General features: G+C 42.3%; 1 protein-coding gene across 1 annotated transcript in view; it reads right to left on the reverse strand.

Annotated features, from left to right (window-relative positions):
* Positions 1 to 3,999: 3,999 nt before the first annotated feature.
* LOC139642412 (SH3 and multiple ankyrin repeat domains protein 2-like) overlaps positions 4,000 to 24,932 on the reverse strand; it is a gene marked incomplete at its 3' end in the record, with an annotated part of 32,803 nt that continues 11,870 nt past the window's right edge. The window contains exons 4-9 of the mRNA XM_071517231.1: positions 24,818 to 24,926; positions 18,556 to 18,707; positions 17,406 to 17,573; positions 15,844 to 15,960; positions 12,733 to 12,810; positions 4,000 to 4,066 (exon numbers count right to left, since the gene is read on the reverse strand). Of these exons, the coding sequence (XP_071373332.1) occupies positions 4,000 to 4,066; positions 12,733 to 12,810; positions 15,844 to 15,960; positions 17,406 to 17,573; positions 18,556 to 18,707; positions 24,818 to 24,926 (691 nt within the window). The remainder of the gene's footprint in view (positions 4,067 to 12,732; positions 12,811 to 15,843; positions 15,961 to 17,405; positions 17,574 to 18,555; positions 18,708 to 24,817; positions 24,927 to 24,932) is intronic.

Consider the following 24,932-nt stretch of genomic DNA (forward strand, 5'->3'; position numbering starts at 1 on the left):
GTAACATCTTGTGTGTTTCTGTAAGCTTGGAATGGGCAAATGACCAAATCTCATAGAAAACACTGACCAAGCGGCCTTGACAAAATAATAACTTGTTGTCTTCTAGAAGGTTTTTCACCTCTTATTACGAATCTCCTTAAAGTGCTAGAACTATAATTATAATTGGTTGTTCTGTCTTGTTCATATGACCTTATACCTTTTGACCAATTGCTTTAATATATTCTATCTGTATCAACACAGTTATGGATATTCAACACTATAAAACTCTGTGTAATCATCCAGATTTTGAGTTCCTTGGCTCCCAATCTGCAGATGGAATAAACTGTCAAACTGCCACTCTCTCGTCTGGACTTTTCTTCCCCAGTGTAAAGTTTTCAGTTCAGGACGAGGCTGTATCCATGTCAGAGCAACCAGCCTCAAAAGTGTGAGAGCTGAAAAAAAAAAGTGCTGCACACACGTAGTTATCCTTTATGCAGCTAACTAATTATCATGCTAAAACAGCAGGATGAAAAGCAGGCTTGTCAAAAATAAATCATTTTTGTCATTTTTGTGATTGACATAACTGTCTGTTTTCGGTGCAGCAGTGGTTACCTGCCAATCACGGCTGGCCTGCGGGTGGGATGAGCAGCCTGTAGGCCTGCAGCATGATGCACCGGCAGCTGGGAAGTGATTAGCTATGTGCTGAGAACAGTGAAAACACAGCCAGGCTCATATGACACGGGGAGACAAATTCAATCAAATGTGTGTGTGCCTTTATGCCTTTGTAACTGTGTTGTGTGTGTGTGTGTGTGTGTGTGTGTGTGTGTGTGTGTGTGCCTCTGTAACTACATCATAACACGTCCCCATGCACTTCCCTCTGATTGTTCAGCTATTACCTATATAGGTCACACACACACACACACTCACACACATTACTACGTGAGGAACTTCAGGCTGTGTAAGTGGGTGCCGTTGCCCTTCGAGAAGCTGTCCCATCTCCTCTATTCATGAGCCACTATTCACATTGTGTCCTACTTCACGCCCAACAGCTTTGTCCGCCTTTCTCCCTGCGCAAGAGTCCATGCAGAAATTATGGCGAAACTGAATATCACACTCATAGATAATCTACTGTATTCCAGCACTTGAGAGGACTGAATTGTAGCTACAGTCTCTCTCTCTCTCTCTCTGTCTCTCTCTCTCAATTCAATTCAATTCAATTCAAGGTGCTTTATTGGCATGACAGTTCACAAACCAACAATATTGCCAAAGCATGTAACAAGAGATTAATCATCAATTAATTGATCAAATAAAAAAAAAAAAACTAACAGAAAGATAATTCCATTCCCTCCCATCTATTATTGTGTGTGTGTGCGTGTGTGTGTGTGTGCTCTCTCTCTCTCTCTCTCTCTCTCTCCCTGGGTGAGAATAAACTCAGAACATGCAGATGAAATAATTGGCTGATTGTTTACGAGCTTACAAACCTCAGAATAATATTATCATATTAAGACGATATTATGTACAGTGGTGGTCATTGTTGTTCCGCATCATGCAGTTAACACACTATTGGCACGTTAATACTGTGGTGGTCATTACTGTACAGTGAAATTGAACAGACAGATTATTCCTGGCACCTTCTGTTGATTGAAAATAAAATAAAATTTGAATTGTATAATTTTTTATAGTTTCTGAGCTGTGGTGCAGCAGGTAAACGGACACATCTACAACTGTCTGATCCAAGACCTACTTGCATATTGACTTGTATTGACTTTATATTTTAGTCCACATACAATCTTATTCATTAATATTCTTATGCACGGTATACAGGAAGAATATTCTGTATCGGTGGCTAAATCTGTTGGCTTTCGGCAATACAATAATTAGTAACTGTTTGGACATGATTTGATGAAGATGGCTGTGGATTATGGATTGTTGCCCAATGTACTGAAAAAACAATGACGTGATAAAATAACAGATTTGAGGAGTTTAACAGTTGTGTCATCAGGCGAGAGAGAGAGAGAAACCGTGAGAAAGAAAGAGTCACAGGGCTAATGCTCTTTAGAATATAACACACACCCACCTCCCCTGCAGCAGGCTGAACCCATGGTGGCCAGACGAAAATCCAGACGGAAAGATGTCCCATCCCAAAATCCACACTACTATCAGCCCACAGACAGAGAGACAGAGAGAGAGAGAGAGAGAGAGAGAGAGAGAGAGAGAGAGAGGGAGAGAGAGAGAGAGAGAGAGAGAGAGAGAGAGAGAGAGATGCTACCTGCAGCTACCTGAGCACCTTTGAATCTGGCTAATCTGGGCGGTACATGACAACATCCCATTGGAGCTTCAAGGGTCAATATTGGTGTGGTGGTGGGGGGGGGTGAGGTGTGGAGGTGTGTGGGTGTGGGGGGGTGGGGGGGGGTGGGCGTGGGCGGCGGCTGGGCACAGCAGATGTCGGTGGCGGCGAGGCCGTGTCGGTGTAATCCCACGTTTGCCGGCGGCCGGGAGAGAGGGCAACAATTGCGGGATTACATCTTTAGATTAGATTAGATTTCTTTCTCTTCTTTATTTATTTCCCTCTCCTCTCCCTCATCTTTCTCTATCCTCCTTTATATATTTATTTGTTTGTTCATCTTTTCTCATTTTCTCTAAGGCCCGGTAATCCCTAAGCTATCACCGCGCTCCACAAACTGCTTTAAAGGCCTCAGTCGGTATTGGAGTGAAGCGCTGCCTGTGGAGCCAAGATTTCATTGGACTGAACACATTATTTACTCTTAGTGTACAGTAATTGATGGAGCTCTTGATACAAGGACTTACGGCTAAGTGTGAGTTTAAAACGTATGTTGAAGCTGTAAAGATTTGTGGTTGTTTGATTGGCTTGGAAACACCGGATCAATATGTTGACTGTTCCCATCGTCGAGCTGCCTGTCAGGAATCTATAAATACCTGGTATTGATATCCCCCCCCCAAGAAAATACAGAGTTGGTTTAAACCGAAATGTAAGCAAGTAAGTAACTTAGCAACCAAGCAAATACATAGCAGGAAGAACAAATATATATATGAAAGTTTGTTTTTTTATATTTGGTGGTGGATGAATTGAGTCCCCCCCCCCCCCCCCCCCCAAATGTGTAGCGCTTTGAGTACCTAGAAAAGCGCTATATAAATGTAATCAATTATTATTATTATTATTATTATTATTTGTGAGTTTGTGAGAAATTAGTGAAGTATTAGTTGAAGTGACTACTGAGTCATTCTTTGCCTCTCGCCTCTGTCTCTCTGTCAAATACACACACACACACACACACACACACACACACACACGCACGCACGCACGCACACACACACACACACACATACACACACACACACACACACACACACACAGCAGATACAGAATGAAATAGCTGCAGTTCTCAGCTGCTGTCTCCCATTTTAATGTGAGTCCAAATGTCTCTGCCCACCTATCCACCTGGCAACTTTAATAATCCATCAGCAATTTAGCAATGTATGAAGTCACTAATACAAGATTACTGGCAAAATTCAAGTTTTTGAAAAGTTTTTTTTGGAGCTATGAGTTATTTTCCAACCCCTAACAATAAAACCAGTCTCAAAATCTTTGCATAGAAGTAAACGGGATCAATCATCAATCAGCTCAGTCAAATCCCTCAGCGCAGCAGGACACCCATCCAGCGAGAACACCACACCTCTGAAAAACCGGTCAATCAGCAGAAACCCATGCAGCCATGTTGGAAAGCCTCGGCCGGCCTCGGCATTGATCATTTCTCCCGGCCTAATCGGCCCAGGATCGTCGGAGTGTAAACATAAACTTTCATCCTCTTGGCAGGCCTTTCATAATCCTGCGAGGGGGGGATTACACCGGGAGGTCATTTAGGAGGATCAACCCACGGGAGATTTGAAATGTATCCCGAAGGGGCGATTCAGGAATACGCTCAATGGTCTGGGGAAGATGAGGGGACGGACGGATGGATGGATGGAGAGGAAGGGAGGAGAGGCAGCACCGTGACTCACCTACGTCTGTCTCTTTGTGGTTCTTTATGAGTTCGGCGAGCTCAAAGTTCCCAGCAATGATGGCGACCTGGACCGAGAGAGAGAGAGAGAGAGAGAGAGAGAGGAACAGAGGAGAAAGAAACAATTTATATTCCAGTTAAAGTGCCACGGCTCCAGGCTGCAAGGGGTGTGAAAAGTAAGAAACTAATGATGAGCTTTTCTGCCATAATTGATAAAAATGCATAATGTTACGATGTGAAATTCCCTCTGATTCCTGTGCTGCGGGGAGCGAGCAGCAGTGCAACGCATGTGTGTGATTGAATCATACAGGCCGCAGCAATCTCAACAGGATTCCTTCAAGTTCCAATCTACATGGCTTTAAAAACCATCTGTAGCCAGTAATCTAGTAATCTATGACACACACACACTCACTCACTCACTCACACACACGTGTACATGTCAAGATACACGCATGAACATGAGACACACAACGGCGCGCACACAGCACACACGTGCAGAGGCACATGAGCAGGGTGAAGGAATACAGAAAGGAGAGAGAGAGAGAGCGAGAGGGAGAGAGAGAGAGAGAGAGAGAGAGAGAAAGAAGTGAAGCTCCCTCGTCCTCTGGTTCATAGAGAGCGGCTGAACATACTGTTGAAGTACTGGAAAAAAATAATGCATTTGCATATGTGTTTCTAATTAACATGCTCATGGATGCAGATTATTTTATTCTCACTTATTCTCTCTCTCTCTCTCTCTCTCTCTCTCTCTCCCAATGCTGAAAAAGATGAAATTGTCAGTCATCCACTGAATTCAACAATAATTCCACTGGATTATTCATTTGGAAAAAAAAATCCCCAGTGCAGGATGAATTTTTAAAACATTGAGACAGAGATGTGTGTTTGATATGATGACATGCTCTCTCTCTCTCCCTCTCTCTCTCTCTCTCTCTCTCTCTCTCTCTCTCTTCATCTGATACTATTTTGTGCTTTACCAAACTGTACAATGTTGAAGTTGATCCCATTAAATGTTTATTAATTCATGCAGCGGTTTTTCAGTGAACCTCAGCAATTTCAATCTGATAACTAGTGGGGGAAACTAAATGTCTGAGTAGATTCATTTTAGTCATCCAGGTAGTAAGACCTCCAAAAAAAAAACAACCCTCAAAAAAACAAAAAACAAAATCCACTGGATATGAAGACTTGAAGATGTTTCACCACTTGCATAAGAAGCATCAGGTCTGACTGATGAAGTGATGAAGTATGAACTGATGAATCAGCTCAGATGAGTGGTGAATTTTGTCTTTAGCTCTTCAATTTAAGACCAGTGGATTTTGTTTTGAGATGTTTTTGGAACGTAAACAAACATAATATGTATTTTTTTAAATAAATATGCAAATGTATTTATTTTAATTCTGGGATTTTAACTCAGGTGACCAGCTGGAGTAATTCTTCAATCTTAGCTGGAATTCCTCAGCTGGAATAATTCCTGACCCACAGTCTGTTTTGCCCTGTGCTCAGTGTGTCTCTCTCTCTCTTTGAATGTGTCAGCACCAATAAACCAGGTCAAACTCTTGCTCTACTTGCCAAATTAAAGTGATTCTGATTCAGGTTGTAGTTCTGATTTACTGACCACTGTACACAAATGCGGTGTGTTTATCTTTGCGTCCACCAGAGGGCAGTGAAAGGATTTCCTGTGGTGGCCGAAAAAAGGTGTTACTGACCCAGATCATGTTGCCTCGTGTTGCTTACAGCAGTTTATATTGGAACTGAGCCTGGAGGCTGATGCGGGGCTTCCTTGTAAACTGCAAGTCAGGACCGTCCAGGTAGAATAAGGCAGGGGGAAGGAATTTTCACTGATGTATAACACTCACACACACTCACACACAGACATCACACCTCAAGGGAAACTCAGCATCATCAGATAAGTGTGCCTGCTCTGATCCCAGAAGAACAAATATTCAGGAGAGAAAGAGAGAGAGAGAAAAGAGAGAAACAGAGGGGGAGAGAGAGAGAGAGCGAGAGAAAGAGAGAGAGAAATAGACAGAAACTGAGGGAGAGAGAGAGAGAGAAACAGAGCAAGAGACAGCAGGTGTGTGTTATTAAGGCAAACTTGGCTGGAGTATTAATACTGTGCCCCCTCCCTCCAAAGTTGACCTTTTCTAGCTATGAATAAAACCAAGACATTTCTGGGCAAAACCACTTGGGATTCGCTAACAGGGAAGTTTTTCCTCCGCTACAGATCCTCCTGCCATATGCCAAATTACTAACTGCATTAATATACAGTATATTTCAGATCTTTTTCCTGAAAAACCCCTTACTTTGAATTAAAATGTGAGCAAATAAACATAATCTTGCGCTCCTAAGTGGCAGCGAATGCTTCCTGCTGTGAGAGAGATGGAGGAGGGGGAGATCTCCTTCATGATCAATGCTAGCTGGATCTCCCACTCATAATGAGGACTTCCCATAGCGCGCACGCCGTGTTGTGTGACAAAATCTGTGACAAGCGATTCTCTGGAAGAGCCCCGTGATCCCAGTGCAGGATTAGCTGATGGGATGGAGCAACACGAAAAGTGATAGAGTGACAGATGACAAGTCCCCATTTTCAGATTTTAAACATCTGTCTGTCAGCATCACCAGCACTGCATTGAACTCTTGCACATCCCCTAAACATGGGCTCTGCACTCTGAAACTGTCGGACACCAATAAACGGATGGCTTTTCTAACTATAACCCTGTAATCACTTTCACATTACGATACTACAACAGGATATGGAAGACACTCAAGAAGTTCTAGCCTGGATTTGTGGCAGCAAAACAGCTGGTGAAAGTGGCTGTTGGAATATCACACATACTCTGTCCCATTGGTTTTAATTTAAAGTCCCCATGAAATGAACTCCCATTACTTTTACTTGCGGGAAAGCAGAGTATTAATGGTGACATCATGCTGCACTAGTAGGCGTAAATATAAATTCCAAACAATGAAACCCATCATAGATTTTTTAACAATCCGGCCCTTCCACTACTCCCATAAAATAAAACAGCGTTTCCCTGACACTTTTACACTTTTGAATGTCATCAATTAAATACTTCAACATGTGTGACCAATGGTTGTATTTCACCTCAAGTTTGTGTCAACACAGTGAAATGACTAATTCTACGCTGAAAACCATCAAAAACAACACAAAACGTTTGATTTCCACCTCTGGACCTCTGGAATATTTTGGCATGTGTGACTGATGGCTATATTTGGCATCAGTATGTGTCAATATAGTGAAACTTACTACACTTATAGCCTTCAAACCCGTCTGTAATAGTGATGCAGCGGTCTGCAGTGAGGGGAAAGTGTCTCTCACCAAACAGCAGTGGACAGGAGGCACCGTGTGCCTCATGGAGTCACTGGCAGGCAGTGAGGAATCCACTGAAGCAGAGACCCGTGGCTTTGGGCTGAGGATTTTAATCAAGCATTTCAGTGGCAGCACCTGCATATCGTCCAATCCCATTATTTCACTTGATGCCACAGCGCCTCCCTGCACTGATTTTGTGGTGGCCCAATTGTGCTTTTCCTCCCCCCCCCCCCCTAAAAGTAGAGTGGGCAGTCTGCTTTTTTTTTTTTTTAAATGGAGACAGTAGGTAGGGAGTTAGGGAAGACACAGTGGAGATGGTTCTTGTGAGATTTGATCCCAGGCCAGCAGGGGAACATGTGGGACAGGTGGAGGCGGAGGGCGCAGTTTAGACGCTCTTTTGCATCCCTCCCTGTTTTATTCAAATTGCTAACCAATAAGCCAGAGGAAATACAGTCCCAATTTAATCCTTGTAATCATTTTCACCCCCCCTCCTCCACACACACACACACACACACACACACACACCCGCACCACCACCTCCACATCCATCCTTTTTTTTCCTCCGTTCTCCCGTGGTTGTCATGGAGACATATGGTTGCGTATAGCACAGAAGTAATGAGGGGGATGGGAAAGGGGTGGAGGGGCGTCATGTGGAACATCAACAGGGGCAACAAGTCTTCCAGATCAAAACCAAAAGGGACGAGGGCAGAAGAGAGGGGAGGTAAGAAGAAAGAGAGGAGGGGATGAAGATAAATTGATCACAGAGCAAGAAAGAGCGGGAAGTGAACGACAAGAAGGAGAACGGACAGTCATGGTCCTTGCTGAGGCCGTGAGGCTTGGCGTTTTGAAGTTGCAACTACAGCAGGACCTTGGAAACCCCAAACCCTCAAGAATGGAGGTTGCTCAAATCAGTGAAATCTTGTTTGAAAAATACATATTCAAAAATGAACGCAAACATTTTAAAACATGCTTCTGAACCCTTTCCAACACATGCTGCTGCTGCTGCTCAGCCCTAATGTGCAGCTGGCAGGTTTGCGATCACGTGTATCAGCAAGGAAATTCCAGCAATTACGCACATTTAAGAGCCTCATTGTGTTTTCCTTCATTATGTCCATTCAGCTGGTCAGGTTGGAGTGAAGTTGCACTGCAATTGTTGCTATGTTGCCATAAAAAAAACTCAGGCATGCTCTGGGAGTTTATTTGACCCAGGTTCAAACTCGAATGCTGCACATTGCATGTCGTGACTCTGGAATGTTTACAGAACTATTTCTACACTGAAAAGAATAAAAAAAAAAAAAAATGACATAAAATGTTTGCTAGAGCTTTGGCAGAACCAGCCTGATATCCAGCATGGACCTCTAGAGCACTTTGAAATGCGTTACTGATGGCTGTGTTTTGCCTCGTAAGAGTATGAGGCTTAGAAATAGACAGAGAACAAGAAGGCGGGAGGGAAAGAGACGGAAAGCAAGACTGACTTATGTGCCAAGGGCGATGGAGAGAGGGAGAGGAAGTGTGGCGGGCATGGAGGGGAGAGAATGAAGGGGGGAGGGAGGAAGAAGAATAGAGACAAGGGACGTAATGAGAGCTGGGGAGAGAGAAATTAGATTAGAAGAATGGTATGGAAGAATGTGTAGAGGAAATAGAAAGAACGTGGGAGAAGAAAATGGTGTGAAAGAAAGAGAGAGAGGACTAGGCAAATGAAACGAGGTATTGTGCCGCGGATGGAAAGCTCAGAGCAGCACAGAGGTTGGACCAGAGAGATGCAAATACTGTATGAGGGGAAGAAAGAGGAAGGAAGAGTGAGGGGAACTGGAGAGGATGTGAATGAACAATTGAAGGGGGGAGGGTGGGGAGGAGGAGTGGAGGAGTGGAGGAGGGAGGGGGTTATAAAGAAAATGAATTTTATCTCTTGAAAGCCCTCTATCCAGAGAATGGGGCAGCCACACAGGATGATGGGAGATTGGGAGATTTCTCAGCTTCAGCTAGGCTCTAAATCATGATTTTTTTTGTGTGTGTGTGTGTGTGTGCAACAAAGCTTATCAGGCTAAGCCGCAGTACACACACACACACACACACACACACACACACAGACACTGAACTGACACTTGATATCATCAAATGGCACGGCCACACGCCCACACACACTGCCCCAATTAAGAGCACACACAGCGGACAGTGTAAGCGTGCGTCATTGAGCTGTGGTAATCACTATTTATTAACATTTGCACTTTGCAGTTGTTCACGTGACTCCTAATAACGCTGCTTCGCTCTACAAAGGAGTGCAATGCCCCAATTGCAACACTGTCTTGAATTCACAAGTACCATTCACAAGTGCTCACTCTCTTTGGAGAATTTCAGACTTATTTAAGGTGAGTACGCAAATAGATAACAATATATGAAAGGGATTCTGGATCTGCACCCAGCTTGTGAAGCGAGTTCAGGCAGACCACTCGAGTCGCGCTGCCGTCACGTGATACACACACTACTCGTACACTCTTACCAAGCGCCCCCCTCTCAGTAAGGCGGCCTATTTAAGCTTCCCACACCTGCTCACTCTCTTTTGCATTGCCATTGCCATGCTGCTGCAACGCTGCTCAGACTGCTGGGTACTGCTGCTCGGTTCTTGCTGCTGCTCACCATGCATCGTTTCATCCTCCCCACCTCCGCCCAGCATCCACCTGTAGGCTCTGATTCTAGGTCTCCACCGGGGGGGGGGGGGGGGAGTTCCCTGTTGTCACTCCCTGCTTTGATTTGGCTAGCTAGGTGTACGCTGCAGGGAGTGACAGGATCAGAGCCTAGACGCCATACTAAACTCTGTATATATCATTCTCAATACTCTGTTTAAGTGAGCTGGCTGACTGAACTACTATAAGCGTCTTGTGCTTCCGAAACTCCCCTAACTTGCTCCCACTTCCTCTTCAACCCTATTGGTCCCAACTTCAGTCCCAACACCTAATAAAGAGGTTTAGCTCACAAGACCAAAGGAAAAATCCACTTTCACCTGATACTCTTACACTCTTTACTTATTATTAATTTGTGATCAATGCATTCCAGTTATTTTGCAATGCAGTGTTGTAATTAACTTTTTTGATGTACCCACATCAAACTTCCTCATCTACTTCTACCTCAGGTAATGATTTCCTACATTTCCCAGAATGCCTCTTGACAACTCTCAGAGAGGCGGTGTGAACTTGCTGCCTTCAGCTCTTGGTTATATGTGTAGGTGGAGAGAACAATAGAGATAGAGACAGTAATAGCAGGAGAGTGAGAATTTTTCCAGTTGCCTCTTATTCAAAACACAAGACATGTTGTCTTGTGGCTGCATTGCATTCTGGTCTATTGAAGCTCCTGTCAGTGGAGGAATTTGTCTCTGTCCTCTTCTACGATGGATTTCTCCCTACATGATTTGGTGCAAAATGGCGGCTCTAGAAAGAAGCCCTTGCTCTTTGATTCTGAGGGACTGACACCAAAACCTGACGTTTACTGTCTGATGTTTTAGATCGCTGAAAATTTTTCTGATATCAAACTGCATTGTAGCTGCTGGAAATATCTATATGTGACGTCATATTGTCCACGTTTGGCCAGTTATCCATTAAAAAAAAAATACTCTAACAAACAACAAAATGGGTCCAGAAATTCAAGGTACATTGCCAATAGCCGTTTTCAAAGTGTTAAAGCAATATTCCACTTAGTTTTAACATGGGGGTTATTCGGCTCCAGAATATAAACTACTATCCAAGATCGAATGCAGCTGGACGAGTTTGTATTCAGATTTTTACTTCCCATTTATTTGACGCCGCGAAAATAGACTGAAAACTGACATTTAAGATGCTGGTGAACAGATTGAACAGCAGATCCCGCTACTGTGATTTTCAATGTTTTAGAACATAATTTTGCCAAATTGCATTTTTATTGATAGAGAACATAGTGGAGGGATACCATTTAAGAGAGGTAGTTCCTGTTTGGGAGACCGGACCTATTTTTATTTTTAAATACTCATTTTAGTGTAAACCAAGAATAGAAATGCAAAATGACAACGGACCAAGGACTGCTTATCTGTTGTTGAATCTGTTCACAAATGTGTTAAATGTCAGTTTTCAGGATATTTTCGTGGATATTTTTCAAACGCTACAAACTCGTCCAGCTGCATCCGATCTTGGTGAGAAGTTTATATTCTGGTTTTCATGGCGGTCAAGTGCCAAATAACCCCCATGTTAAAACTTTGTGGAATATTGCTTTAAGTTGCCACTGCTAAATGGTTTGTACTGTACGACAAACCAGATCCTGGATCCTGGCACTGCACTAAAATAAAAGTGAAGTGTGGAGAGAAGGTTACAAGTCAGATCAACCCTGAGATGTAAGCTAAATCCAGGCTGTGGATAAAAACCTAGCCTAGTTGAGAGTCGAGAGTCTGACTAATACATTAATGTGAACAGCATTGGGACTGGGCTAACTAATGAAGCGCTCCACCAGAGTGGCAGTGGAGGACAGTGGAGGAGCCCGTGGGACTGCCTTTCATAAACCCCCGCCTGAACAAGGCTCTTTTGTAACTCAGGCGTAGGTTATGAGTCAATCAGCCAGCTAGGCAGCTCTTAGCGCTGCCGGGGCTTTCACTAGGATGGATGCATTGTAAAGTATACATACACACACATATATAAACGTACAAGTGCACATGCAAGAGCGAACATGTAATGCAAGTTTGTGTACTTGTGTGTACACACTGTTTACGGTACTTCCCATACTAGTATGCTATTATTATACATAGCTACAGTGGCTACGCTACAGCTTGTCTTCATCTGTATACTCATATATCGCTGCTGTCCCGTGAAAACCTAAAAAACCCCTCAAATTTTGGTCATTTTCATGTTTTCACCTTGATTAAACAATTACATTCTCCTCTATAGGCTGAGAAAATTCTCCAAACTCTTGAGCTTATGAAATCATTTCAAAACCCATCAGGGGAACTCAAAAACGCATTGTCATCAAGCTGGCTGGTTTTATCAATTCCTGAAAAGTTGACATTTTGGAGATTCAAACACACATTTTCACCCGACATTAACGATATACAGGATTTGGAAGGCGTAAAGTCTGTTAAACACTGACACCAAACCACTCAAGGAGCAGAAGCTAAAAGTCTTGCTAACAAGGTGCTGTGGAGGTTTGGTGCTCAGAGAATAGCTCTCCATGCAGAGAGCTTAATTGAAACAAATCTGAGATTGGCCAGAAAGAAATTTGGTCCCAGAGACAATCTGTGCAATTGACCTTGACCTTTTGCACGGTTGCCAAGGGAACAAACGGGAAGAACAGGATAAGCAGTGACTCGATCTTGTTCAACACTTAGCTGACACCCGTGTTCTATTTTCACATACATGCATGCAAAAGTCTTTGAGACGAGCGGATGTGTTTTACCTGAAATGGACTCTGGCTGTTGTAGTTCTTCACTTCTTTGTCAGCTCCTCGAACAAGCAGCACTCTGGCACAGTTATCCTGCGAGGGGAACATGAGAAAAAATATGAAACACAATACCGAGGAAAGGTCTATAATAACACGGAAATCGTCTGTGAATCGATAAACACTGCCTGTGCCACTCCATCTCTTAAATTCTCCTACTTTGATCAGGAAAAGAATGGATAGTTTCCCAATGATTTTAGCAGTGGTGAAAAAAAAGTCAGTAGAGCAGGAATTGATCACTCCATCAACACCCCAGCCTCAAAACAGAATGAATGACAGAACATTTACTACCTGTATCAGAAATGGAGCTTCACTTGCTTTGAGTGTGTAATCTATTGCTCCACTCAAAGAGAGAGCGCGCGCGAGAGAGAGCGAGCCAGAGAGAGAGAGAGAGAGAAGAACAGAGAGATGGAGAGTGCAAAGGGGTTTGAATCTGCTGCACAAATCGCCCACAAAGTGCTCAACCACGCATGTACTGTGCACACACATCTGAATATGAATACTTTTTTTGGATCCACAAGGAAGTATTGAGTCACACACACACAGATACACACACATACACAATTTGTGCATTTTTTTTTCCTGCATTAAAAACCTTTTTTTTTCTTAGCCATTTAACATTATTTTATTTTGAGACCTGTAACTGCTATTTTTACCCATGCAGAGCGCTGAGGAACACATTTCCATCCGGAGTTGGCCAAGTATCCGACAGCAGTCTTTTAGAAATCCCACGACATGTTTCCTTATAAGCTACATGTGTAATGAGACTTTGGAAATGGAAATGGATGACGTGGTTCAAAGCTATAAATAGAAGCAAGGGTATTTTTTAATGGAAGCCACAGCTTTCAAATGGATTACTCTTGTGGATTAAAGCTTAGATCACTGACAAAGAAGATGACTATGACTTTACATTTTCTTTTGCTACAAAATTAGTTCAAAATGCATTTATTTGCAAACTCAGGGATGGAAATCTGTGCATATTATTGAAATGTGTACAGTATAAAATTCAGAATAATCCCGGTTTCATCAACCCCCTTACTCACTTGGGCAAAATTCTCTCACTGATGAATATTTGTTCATCATTTCGTAGCATATATTATTAACTCCCTGCCCCCAAACCCATCACTATCAGCACCATCATCACCACTCCAGCTCATCTCTAGCTGTGAGAATTCAATATAATGTCTGGGCAAATCAACCCCATTCTCTACAACATGCATGTGACACAGAAATCTTGCACCAACAACCTTCCCTGGAGTTTTCCTCCTGGCAAAACTTAGCATGTAACCCCACAAAGGCAGCCTGCCTGGGAGAAAACCAATTCATAAAAGTGGATCCTTTTCTCCTGAAAGAGCATAAACCTTGGCTAAGTGGAACTAAATGCTCGGGCTGCCACAACGTCACCAGCTCGCTGCTTTTGATTTGCAGCCTTTTAGTCCTCTGCTCAACTGGCTGCACTCCAAGGATGATGTGCTCAATGGCCTGTTAGACGACTGGATGTACATGCAAGGGTTAGTAGCTAATGCTGACTTTTAGCTATAGGCCAGATATAGAAGCAAGTCATCGACATAACAGGGCAGCGAGAAACAGTGAACTAGTCCAGTTGACTGTGCAACGTGTTTGCTGTTTGAGGTGGTTAGTGAATTCTGTACAGATTCAAGGAAAGAATTAGGTAAGAGAGTACTTGGACAATAAGCCAAAACTACAAATGGGGTGGAGGAAGGATACTGTATCATCATCCAAAAAAAAAAAAGTTTGATTTGGCCATACAATCAGTCTTAGAAATGAATGTTGTATGAATGTGTATGATTAAGTTATGGGAAAACATTACTGGTTTGCAGGCATACACTGTTGGAAAATTGTATATTCCGGTTCACATACTGTATTTCAGTCGTTTAATTAGCTAATGGAAGTTGGAAAGGCATTAGCATATCTGAAGTTTTTCTGGGCACAACAACATGTTTGTTGATGTTTGTCTTAGCTCAGATGTGATGAAGGTGACCCATGCAGACGGGTTATTGTTTATTAAGATTCCCATTAGCTATTGCTCAAGGTAACAGCTATCCTTCCTGAGGTCCACATGTGAACAATAATACATCACATGCACCCCTCCACTCGCCCCACACCCCCACATACACTAATTAATACAGACAGAGTTTTTGGCAAGTGAGATAATATATTTCACCTCTTTGAGTTGTTTATGGAGAGTGAGCTAATTAACATCATGTCAGTTGTTAGTTACACCCCAAGATGTATGCTGCTTTTCCTGTGATATCTGTTGTTTATATTATTATTTATTATTTGATATATTTGAGATATTATTTGTATATATTTCTGACATAGTGAGGATTTTTTTTTTCATTTCAAGATATTTCTGTATACTTTTCAGCTTTTGTCGATCAGTACGTTTCATTTCTCAACAGAATTTGGTTTAGAAATCTTCAAGATGGGCATTACATACATACATAGCTCATATTCTCTCTCTCTCTCTCTCTCTCTCTCTCTCTCTCTCTCTCTCTCCCTGTCTACTGCTATCTAAGACCTGGCTTATTTTAAAAGGGTTGGAGAAACCCCCGCTCCTAAACCACTAGTGTTTCTGGTTAACAGTGCCTGTCGGTTTTGATAAGGAATGCTAACCAGTTTTTGGGGTAATTCATGCTAATGTAGAATCTTTTCTCCTAGATTGTGGGAAACGCCCTTTATTATAAATTAAATAACAGAACCAGAATTCAACCACCAAAATTCAACCAGGCAGCAGGCAGGCAGCAGTGGTACCAGGTCAAAGGTCAAAGCAGTAGTGGAATGCACTCACAGACACACACATCAAGTGCACATACATATAAACTAACAGGCATATGCACACACACACAAACACACACTTTTTTTTTTTTTTTTTTTGTGTTTTATGTCTGTATGTATGTTTATGCTTTATTTCCTCTGTGAAGCACTTTGTGACGTCTCTGCTCTCGAAAGGTGCTATATAAATGAAGTTACTTACTTACTTACATACACACACACACACACACACACACACACACACAGATACATATAGACACACACGCTGCTCACCTGGTTGTATAGGGCACAGATGTGTAGCGCGGTGTTTCCCGAGGCGTTCTGGGCGCTCATGTCTGCCCCATAGAATAATAGATGCTCCAGGTGCTGCACATGGCCGTGACGGCAAGCCTGCACACACACACACACACACACAAATAACAAATGGTGTCAAATAACACCTCTGTTATTTCTCCTGTTCAACAAAATGCCCTAGATAGCAGTTGCAGTAAGAGGCCTTTAACACTAGATGTCAGTGTGCTGCAAAGGAGATAACATCAAGAGCAGAAGAAGCCGCACCCTCAGTTTGAACCCGGTCAACACTCTTTCTTCTGGTAATACTGAGCAGGAAAACTACACAGAGAAAACTGATACCATCTGTGCGAGTCAAAATCTAATTTGCAAAACAGGCAAGTGCAAAATTCAATCGGGAGAGAGTGTAATTAGAGTTAGAAGTACAAGCTGGGCAGGTTATTGTTTAATTACACATTTTACTCAGTCAGCCTCATTAATGTTTTGGGTTATGGTGAAGGAGTTCAGTATGGTGTTCAGTGCATGGAGGCTTATTTCTGGAGGGCTTGTTTGAGAGAAAGGGAGATTTCTGGAGGAAGGATGGAAAACCTAAATGGCTGCTAATCAAGAGAAGCAGATAAGAGCGCAAAATATTTTGTCATCAAGCGGGCGACGGGGTTCAGCTGTGCTGCGAAAGCAACAGCTGGCACACCGAGGCAAAACGTTAGGTGCTTTGTCTTGTTTTTGCTGGTGATCTGTGTGATTCTGAGGTCTGTTTTAGCGTCACACCCATCGCACCTCAGCTAGTTCAAAGATCTGAAATCAAACGCAAATATGATTTCCCTGGTTTGTCAACTAGCAGCCGCCTTCCTCTGTTGCTCAGTCCTGCCTGACAGCTGATTGTTATCTTGTCTGAAATGGGACGGACAGAGGAAGGGAGAGATTCTGCAAATCTACAGGGAGAGAGATATCAGCGATCTGATAAAGCTGATGGCCTACAAAACACACACACACACACACACACACACACACACATATAAACACACTGTGTGCAGATGAATATAGTTTATTAGTGCTGCAGGGTTGCTCTTCTTAAATGGCTTTATCTACTCAAACGGGTAACAGCTGCCAAGACAGTCGCCTGCAGCCAAGGAAAGGCTCTCTGTGTGTGTGTGTGTGTGTGTGTCTGTGTCTGTGTGTGTGTGTGTGTGTTTTGTGTTTGTGTCTGCTCTCAATGCAAACTGTCCACATAATCCAACAGCCAAAAACCCTTCTGTGTGTATATGTGTGCACCTGGTAAATCTTGTGGTGCATGTATGTGTGTGTGTGTACGTGTGTGTGTGTGTGTGTGTGTGTGTGTGTTTGTATGTGTGTGTGTGTTTGAGTGTGTGTGTGTGTAGTTTAGCAGTGCTTTCCCAATGCAAGCTGTTCCAAATAATCCAAAAGCCAAAAATCCCTCCATGTGTGTTCGTGTGTACCTGGTGAATCTTGTGGTGCATGTATGTGTGTGTATGTGTGTGTGTGTGTGTGTGTGTGTGTGTGTGTGTGTGTGTGTGTGTGTATACCTGGTGGACCTCGTGCCAGCCGTTCTCGTCCTGGCAGCAGACGGAGGCGTGGTGGTGCAGCAGCAGCTCGCAGCAGCCTGGGTCTCCTCCCACCACCACACTGTGGTACAGAGGAGTCAGACCTCGACTGTCCTTGTAGTCCGGAGAGGCTCCCAACTCCAGCAGCGTCTGAGGGTTGTGTGTGTGTGTGTGTGTGTGTGTGTGTGTGGTTGGGTGGGTGGGTGGGTGGGGGGGCATAGAAAGACAGAAATAGACAGAGAGGGGAGAAAGTCAGGGAGTACTTGAGTGTCGATCATCAAATAAATAATAATGTTAAGACAAAGAAGAAGATGAAGAAGAAGAAGAAGAAGAAGAAGAAGAAGACAAAGAAGAAGAGGAAGGAGGAGAAGAAGAAGATGAAGAAACTATTCATATAGGACTTTTTAAAACAAATGTGCTTTACTGCATGAGAAAAGGCAAAAAGTCAAAGCGCAAAGTACAATTCAAGGATGCTTAAAGTTTAAGACAAAAATTAAAATAGAGACAATACAAAACCCAGGTGCTAGAGAAAGTGGTCTGTTCATAAAAGTGTAAGAGAAGATTTAAAAGATAAAACTGATTTAGCAAGAAACAAAAATCAGATGTTGCTCATGTTGCTACCAGATTGTCAAAACCAGATATGGAATCGGTCAGACTGGAACTGTACATTATGCTGACCACAATCCAGCCACAATGCACATGTAAGCAATGTGAAGAGATTCAGAGAGAGAGAGCTGTGTCATGCAGACACAGATTTAAATAAATACAGGAGATCCGTATCAGCCAAGTGTGGACATGCAGCGATGGGATGTCATATAGTCTGAATCGGATCTCAAAAATCATGGGACCTCCTGGTAAAATAAAGTTTAAATAAATAAAATAAAATGTGTAACCTCAGCCATGGAGAGATGAAAATGACTTTTAAAAAGCAGGTATATCAGCTATGTCAGACCTTGTGTTTGTCATTGTCACCCCTACTAGAAATATGTTTTATGTTGCTTGTATTTACATCCTCATAAAATTAAATAGCCCAACAGACAAAACCAATTAAGTCAGTTCCTGTTGACCTCTTAATTAAGTTGTGTGGTTGTGTGCATGTACAGTGTGCATGATGCCCTCTTTGTTCCCTTACCATGAGTGTGACCTGGTTCTTGGACCTGGCGGCTTTGTGGAGGGCCGTCATGCCGTCTTTGGCTCTGAAGTCCAGGTGCGCTCCTCCGTTCTTCAACACCTTGATCAACTCCACCACATTGTCCAGATGAGCAGCAAACGTCAGCGGGGTCTCTACAAAACACAAATCACAAATCATGGTTAGAATATTTTTGGGGAAAAACAAATAACAGTAAACAAGGATAGAACAGGAAAAAAAAGAGCAGAATCTTAGAGCAGTGAAGCCATTGCACAGTGTACACAGTGGTGGAAGAAGTACTCAGATCTTTTACTTAAGTAAAAGTAGAAATACCACAGTATAAAAATACTCTGTTACAAGAAAAAGTCCTGCATTCAAAATGTTACTTAAGTAAAAGTACAAAAGTATTAGCTTCAAAATGTACTTAAAGCAACAAAAGTAAAAGTACTCATTATGCAGAATGGCCCATTTCAGAATAATACAGTATAAATTATATTATTGAATTATAAATATTGATGCATTAATGTGTAAGCATCACTTTAATGTTGCAGCTGGAATAGGTGGGGCTGATTTCCACTACTTTATATACTGCTGGGTAGCTTACAGTAATCTCTAATAACACATCACAATGTATTAGTTGATTACATTTTGTATTAATACTCTGAATCTGCAAAGTAACTAGTAACTTAAGTTATCAAATAAAGATAGTGGAGTAAAAAGTACAATATTTCCTTCAAGTAAAATACAAGTACCTCAAAATTGTATTTAAGTACAGTATTCGAGTAAATGTACTTAGTTACTTTCCACCTCTGAGTGTACAGTATATCTGTGCATGTTAATGAACAAGTAGGTTTGCTTTTGATGAATTAAGAAAATCATTATTTCCCAGTAGATGCCCATGCATTTTGGCCACAGTGGGGTTTTTGATGGGGTTTCATGTGGCCTTTGGACTGAAATATATTCAGTGTAACACAGTGGTTTTGAATTAGCTCAATTGCTAACACAGCTGTCAGGCACAGCACTCCTGGGACTAAGGGTGCGATCACACCTGTAGATTGTTTTCTTTGGTCTAAACCATAGTGGGAAAGGTTTACTTCGTTGCATTTTTGTATTTGGCTCGTTCAAATCGGGGCTTGTAAACAAAAGTCACATGGAGTTGCAAGTAGCTTGTTTATTGGACAGAATTTTGATAGCACCAGGCTAGAGAGTTAAGCATGATGAACTTGTCTGCACTCTTTGCTGTATTTAATTTCTCTGGTCTTCATACCAGTTAAGAACATATGGTTATGAAGAAATAGCTGAATATGAGCATCAGTCCAGACTCCAGACTGAGCCAGCAGTTACCCTCAGAGTAACTGCTGGCTATCAGATGTCAACATCTGTCTCCTTATACCCATAAACCCTTGTATTTTGGGATTGTATTCTGTAGTTGGTTCAAATTATGTTCTTACTACTAACAAACCGTCCCGCAGTTCACTTAAAACAGAGACCTGCATTGTCAGCCTGTTATTTCAAACGTTTTTTTTGGTGCGCATCCAAGTTCAAATGGTGTTGTTCTTACCAAACTACAGGAGGAGGAGAGTCTGAATAAACCGCTCTATACGCTTGGTGTGAACGCCCAACCCAACAAACGCCACCTAGAGACTCACGTCAAGAGGAAGCTATTAGCTATCAGGAGTGACAACTTATAAAGGACCAGCATGGTCCTTGGAAAAAGAAAAAAAAAAAAATATATATATATATATATGTAAACAGTGGTGTTATGGGAATTTCATGGGACTTCAACTGTTTCACTAATTGCCTTCTTCTGCATTCTGCTGTATTTTGTTTGGGATCTCACAGGTGTTCTCTTCAATACATGTGACCGTTCAGTCTGTTGTTAGCAGTTATGCACTGTTATGCTCTGTCACAACAATGTTTATCAGCTTGAGTACAATGGAACAGTGGAATGGATCAGAAAGAGTAGCGAAAAAAGGTTTGATCTGATTAAAAAAATCGCTGGAGAGAGATGTCAATCTTAATGAAAACTTGAAACTTGAGACAGGTTAAGACTCTGATAACGCTTCAAACTGAATAGAACACGGAGGCAATCAGAGGAAAAAATCCATAGATCGGTCCGTGTCAAATCAACCGTCATATTAACAGTGACAGCACTATCAATTACACAACTCGCGCTCAATGTGACTGAACCATTTTCTCAGGGATTGACGTGTCGCCACCACTCTCACCCTATTCTGTACGCTCATTTATTCATCATGAGATCAATGGAGTGTGGCTACAACCTGTCAATTTAAGCATTCCATACAATCTTATTTTCTCTGACAGTCCAGCATGACCAATATATGTGTTTATGAGTGCAGGGATAGTCTGTGACAGTGAGACCAGATTACCGATGAAAGAAACTTCTTCTAGAACAAGTATACAGCAGGGAGTTTAGTGACAGCTCCCTCTGGGTTGCATGCTTCCACTAATGCACGGGAAGCAACATGCATGCAAGTTATAATAAGTTATAATCTTAGTTATAACCATGTATAATTTCAAATATGAAGCCTAGAAAACAGACAACACACAGACATAAAGCAGAATACCAATGTCATTTGGAGTTATAACCCATTTACTACTGTCTGCGCCTGGTTTACGTTTCCCCCAATCATTTTGCAATGCATGACATATGTAATTCGTTTTTTTTTTTTTTACATTTACTTGTTTTTCGTTATTTTTAAAATTTACAGTGTCAAACTTGGCTTGAAATTAACAGCTGTCCCAGCTAATAAGACACCCAAATAAGAAGACATGTTTGTGACAATAAAGTTTTATTCCCTGGAGGAGACTTTCATTTCTTCCTGTGGTGTCAGCTGACTAACAGGAAGCAGAGTGGAACATAATGCAGTGAGAAATGCAGGAGAAAGCAGAAAGTTTGACCAAACCAAATGAAGGCTTTGTGTTTACTGTGATGGATTCTCTCGCTCTATGGAAGGTGTTTTTCATACTGAACAAGGATCAGTGGCACCAACTATACTGACTGTGTGCAGACACCAGAGAGGGACCTGGACCATTGGCACAAACCTAAAAAAATACAAAGATATTATCCTTTGTGTGTGTGTGTGTGTGTGTGTGTGCGTGCGTGCATGTGTGCAACAGGCAGGGAGGGGGGCGAAGAGGGTATATTTTTTTATTTTGTTGGTCATGTGAAGCATTATGTTTTGAAAGTTGAAATCGATACCTAGTCAGCGCTGTATAACGGGTCCTATTCTATAGTCACCTTTTCCCCTAAGCAATAAGGCGCTCATTTAACAGTAGCTCTCAAAGCCCATTAAGAAACCCTCAATTCTCTGCTTAATAACCTCAACCCTTAACTCCACCTTTATTTCTCTCAGCAGATTTTGCACTGCATTCATCAAGCACGGACAGTTTACCGGCCAATCTCCATCCACTCGATACTGGCTGTGTTAAGAGCGCCTGCACTGCAGAGAAACCTTGACCATACTCTGTAAATACCTCATTTGTCTCAATACTCATGTGAAGCCAATACCACTTAAACCTTGGTTACCAATTAATTGTAATGGGCTATCAAATTACAAACTGCATTGGATGATGAGATTAAGTCCATAGTTTATTTTCAAATCCCTTTATTTGCAATCCCTTCTCCCAACACTGCCAGGAATAATGAGTGTTGTTCTAGAAGGAACCTCTGTAGAAAAGTCCCTTTTTTTTTGCTCTTTTGAAGATGCATTAGCTGGGTTTTCTCATCTTCCTCGCAGAGAGCTCTTCACAAATCCCCACCGGCTGATTACTGTTCCCATGTGTTGGCACAGCTGAACCTTGTTAATCCAATGGTACGCAATGGCACAATAATACAAGCACTCCAAAAGCAAAGCTCTCAACCCGCCTCCCCGCTCCTCTCTCCATGGTAAACTAAGCACAGGCCCCCTTGAGACTGCTGCTTTCCTGTCAATCTAATGGATCACTGGATCACATTCCCATTGACCTGCTTACTCATTCAGAAGTCGATAAGATTGACCAGAGGGCATGACAATGTAGAGTGTGGGGATAAACAGGCACACTTATAGTAAAGGAAAATTTGCCCCTCGGATACTCTTATAATAAAAATAATAATAATAATCTTTATTTATAGAGCACTTTTCAAAATCCACGTTACAAAGTGCTTCACAAAGGCAGCAAAATAAAACAGACAAGTCATAAAATCATCAGGTTTTAAAAGAAAACCAGAAAAGAAAAACAATTTGGTGTATAAAAACCAATACAGTGTAGGAAAAGATAAGAATATGAAAAGAAAAACATTTTTAAAGGAAATAAAAGACAGTTCAAAGGAAATTAAAACTCAAGTAAAATCAGGAAACTCTCTACTCTTACATTGTTATATATCATCAATCGATGGTGTTCAATACATTCCAGGAGTTCTTTTGTGAGGCGCTTTGTGAAGTGCTGTAATTATTTCCCTCAACCTGCCTCCTCTACTCCTACTTCAGTTAGCGATTTCCTACATTTCCCATAATGCCTTTCAACAAACCCCAGAGAGCATGCCTGAACTTGTTGCATCCAGCTGTTGGTTTTAAGTGCAGGTGGAGAGAGTCTTAGCGTTAGCAATAGCGATAGCGACGGCATAGTAATAGCAAGAGAGAGTTTTTCCAGTCAAGAAAAAAAAAAAGAGAGCTGCACACCTTACTCAAAACTCAACATGTCTTGTGGCTGCATTGCATTCTGGTCTATTGAGGCTACTGTTGGTGGAGAAATTGGTCTCTCTCCTCTTCTACGATGGATTTCTCCCTGTATGATTGTTGAACGTCTCTTGGTGCAAAATGGCGGCTCTAGAAAGAAGCCCTCGCTCTTTGATTCTGAGGGACTGACACCAAAACCTGACGTTTACCGTTACCTGTTGTAGATAGTTGATTTTTTTTCTGGTACACTACCAATAGCTGTTTTTTAATAGAGTTAGTGTTTTAGGGTGAATTTTGCCTTTAACTGAAGTGAGAAGATCCATAGGAATATGTATGTGTGTGTGTGTGTGTGTGTGTGTGCGTTTGGTGATTACATGTTGTTTTTCTTGCCAGGTCTTTTAGTCCGGCCTCACACAGGACTCGCAGCCTCCAGCAAGTGGACCTGTGAGGACTCCTAGCTATTATCCTCGCCCAGCCAAGCGTAGCATGAAACACCTGCTCACTCTGTTTTTATGGAACATTTGTTAGCTGTGCTGCGAACACACTGGCATTAGGACACACCTCATTACTCCGGCCACAGGCTGGCTCCTGTCCCCCTAATGCGGTTGCTTGTAAAAACACAGAGCCAAGTCTTTGGCTACAATATGTATTTTTCTAACTCTGTTTACTTGGGGTAGGCTGACTGAGCACACATGCTTGCTTTCAAGAATGCCTGGTACACACTTGCACGTTCACACCTGGGAGTTTCCCAGCACAGCCGCAGTCCTTCACTGTTGGCCAGTGAGCAGCTCCACTTCAACAGTTGGCTGTTAAGTACCTTGTTAAGCTTCTGCACATCGGTGGTATTTAACAGCCTTTTTAAAATTCAGATTGACGGCAGGGACACATAGCTGGGTTTTATGGTGTAGTTTAGCATTGTGGCTTTACATACTAGGGCTGAAGTGGAGTCAGGTGTTTGGGACTCTGAACTGTTTATTTGCCTGTGTTCAGAGTGTGGAGGGTCCAGGCTGCTGATGCCCTCCGATGACCCGAGGAGAAGCTTCAGCACCATGGACAGAGACACAGTTTCCTCACAGAGGGAGATAAGGCTCAGCTTTGCAGATGAAACACACTTGTCTGTCATTACTAGTTAACCGTCATAACTCCACACCTGAACCTAGAGAACAGTCATTTTGGAATGATGAATGCCTGTCCAGGTACTGGAACTGTGACTGGACCAACTCCTTGGGATAAACTGGGATTACTGATGGTCAGATTGTATAGTGGACTGTGGAATGGGATGCTGGATGAATTTATGAATAACTTTCTCTTTCTCCACTATTTCTTTTTTATCACCCCCTCCTTTTATGTTTCCTCAGGTCCAGACTCAGGATTGAAGATACCCGTTTTGCAGAATACCCCAGTCTAAGAAGAACTTAAGTTTACTTTTAATTCCCTCTCCATTCCCCCCCCACACATTTTAATAAATTAGTTTTTCTTTGGAACTCAGAACTGTGTCATTGGTACTCTGTTTTCAGTCTCAAGTCTTAGCCTACTTGGTGTGTGTGTGTGTGTGTGTGTGTGTGTTTGTGTGTGTACAGTCTTACCACCAGTCTCAGTGTCATGGTAGTTGGGGTCGAGGCCTCTCTCCAACATCTTAGACACCTTGTCCACCTGGTGATGCTGAATGAGGTCCATGAACTTCCTCAGATTGGCCTACAG

Source organism: Centroberyx affinis, unplaced genomic scaffold (genome assembly GCF_046629955.1).
Source record: "Centroberyx affinis isolate AG114_WGS23_722 - 3 ecotype Tasmania unplaced genomic scaffold, CSIRO-AGI_Caff_v1 ptg000476l_1, whole genome shotgun sequence".
Lineage (NCBI taxonomy): Eukaryota > Metazoa > Chordata > Actinopteri > Beryciformes > Berycidae > Centroberyx > Centroberyx affinis.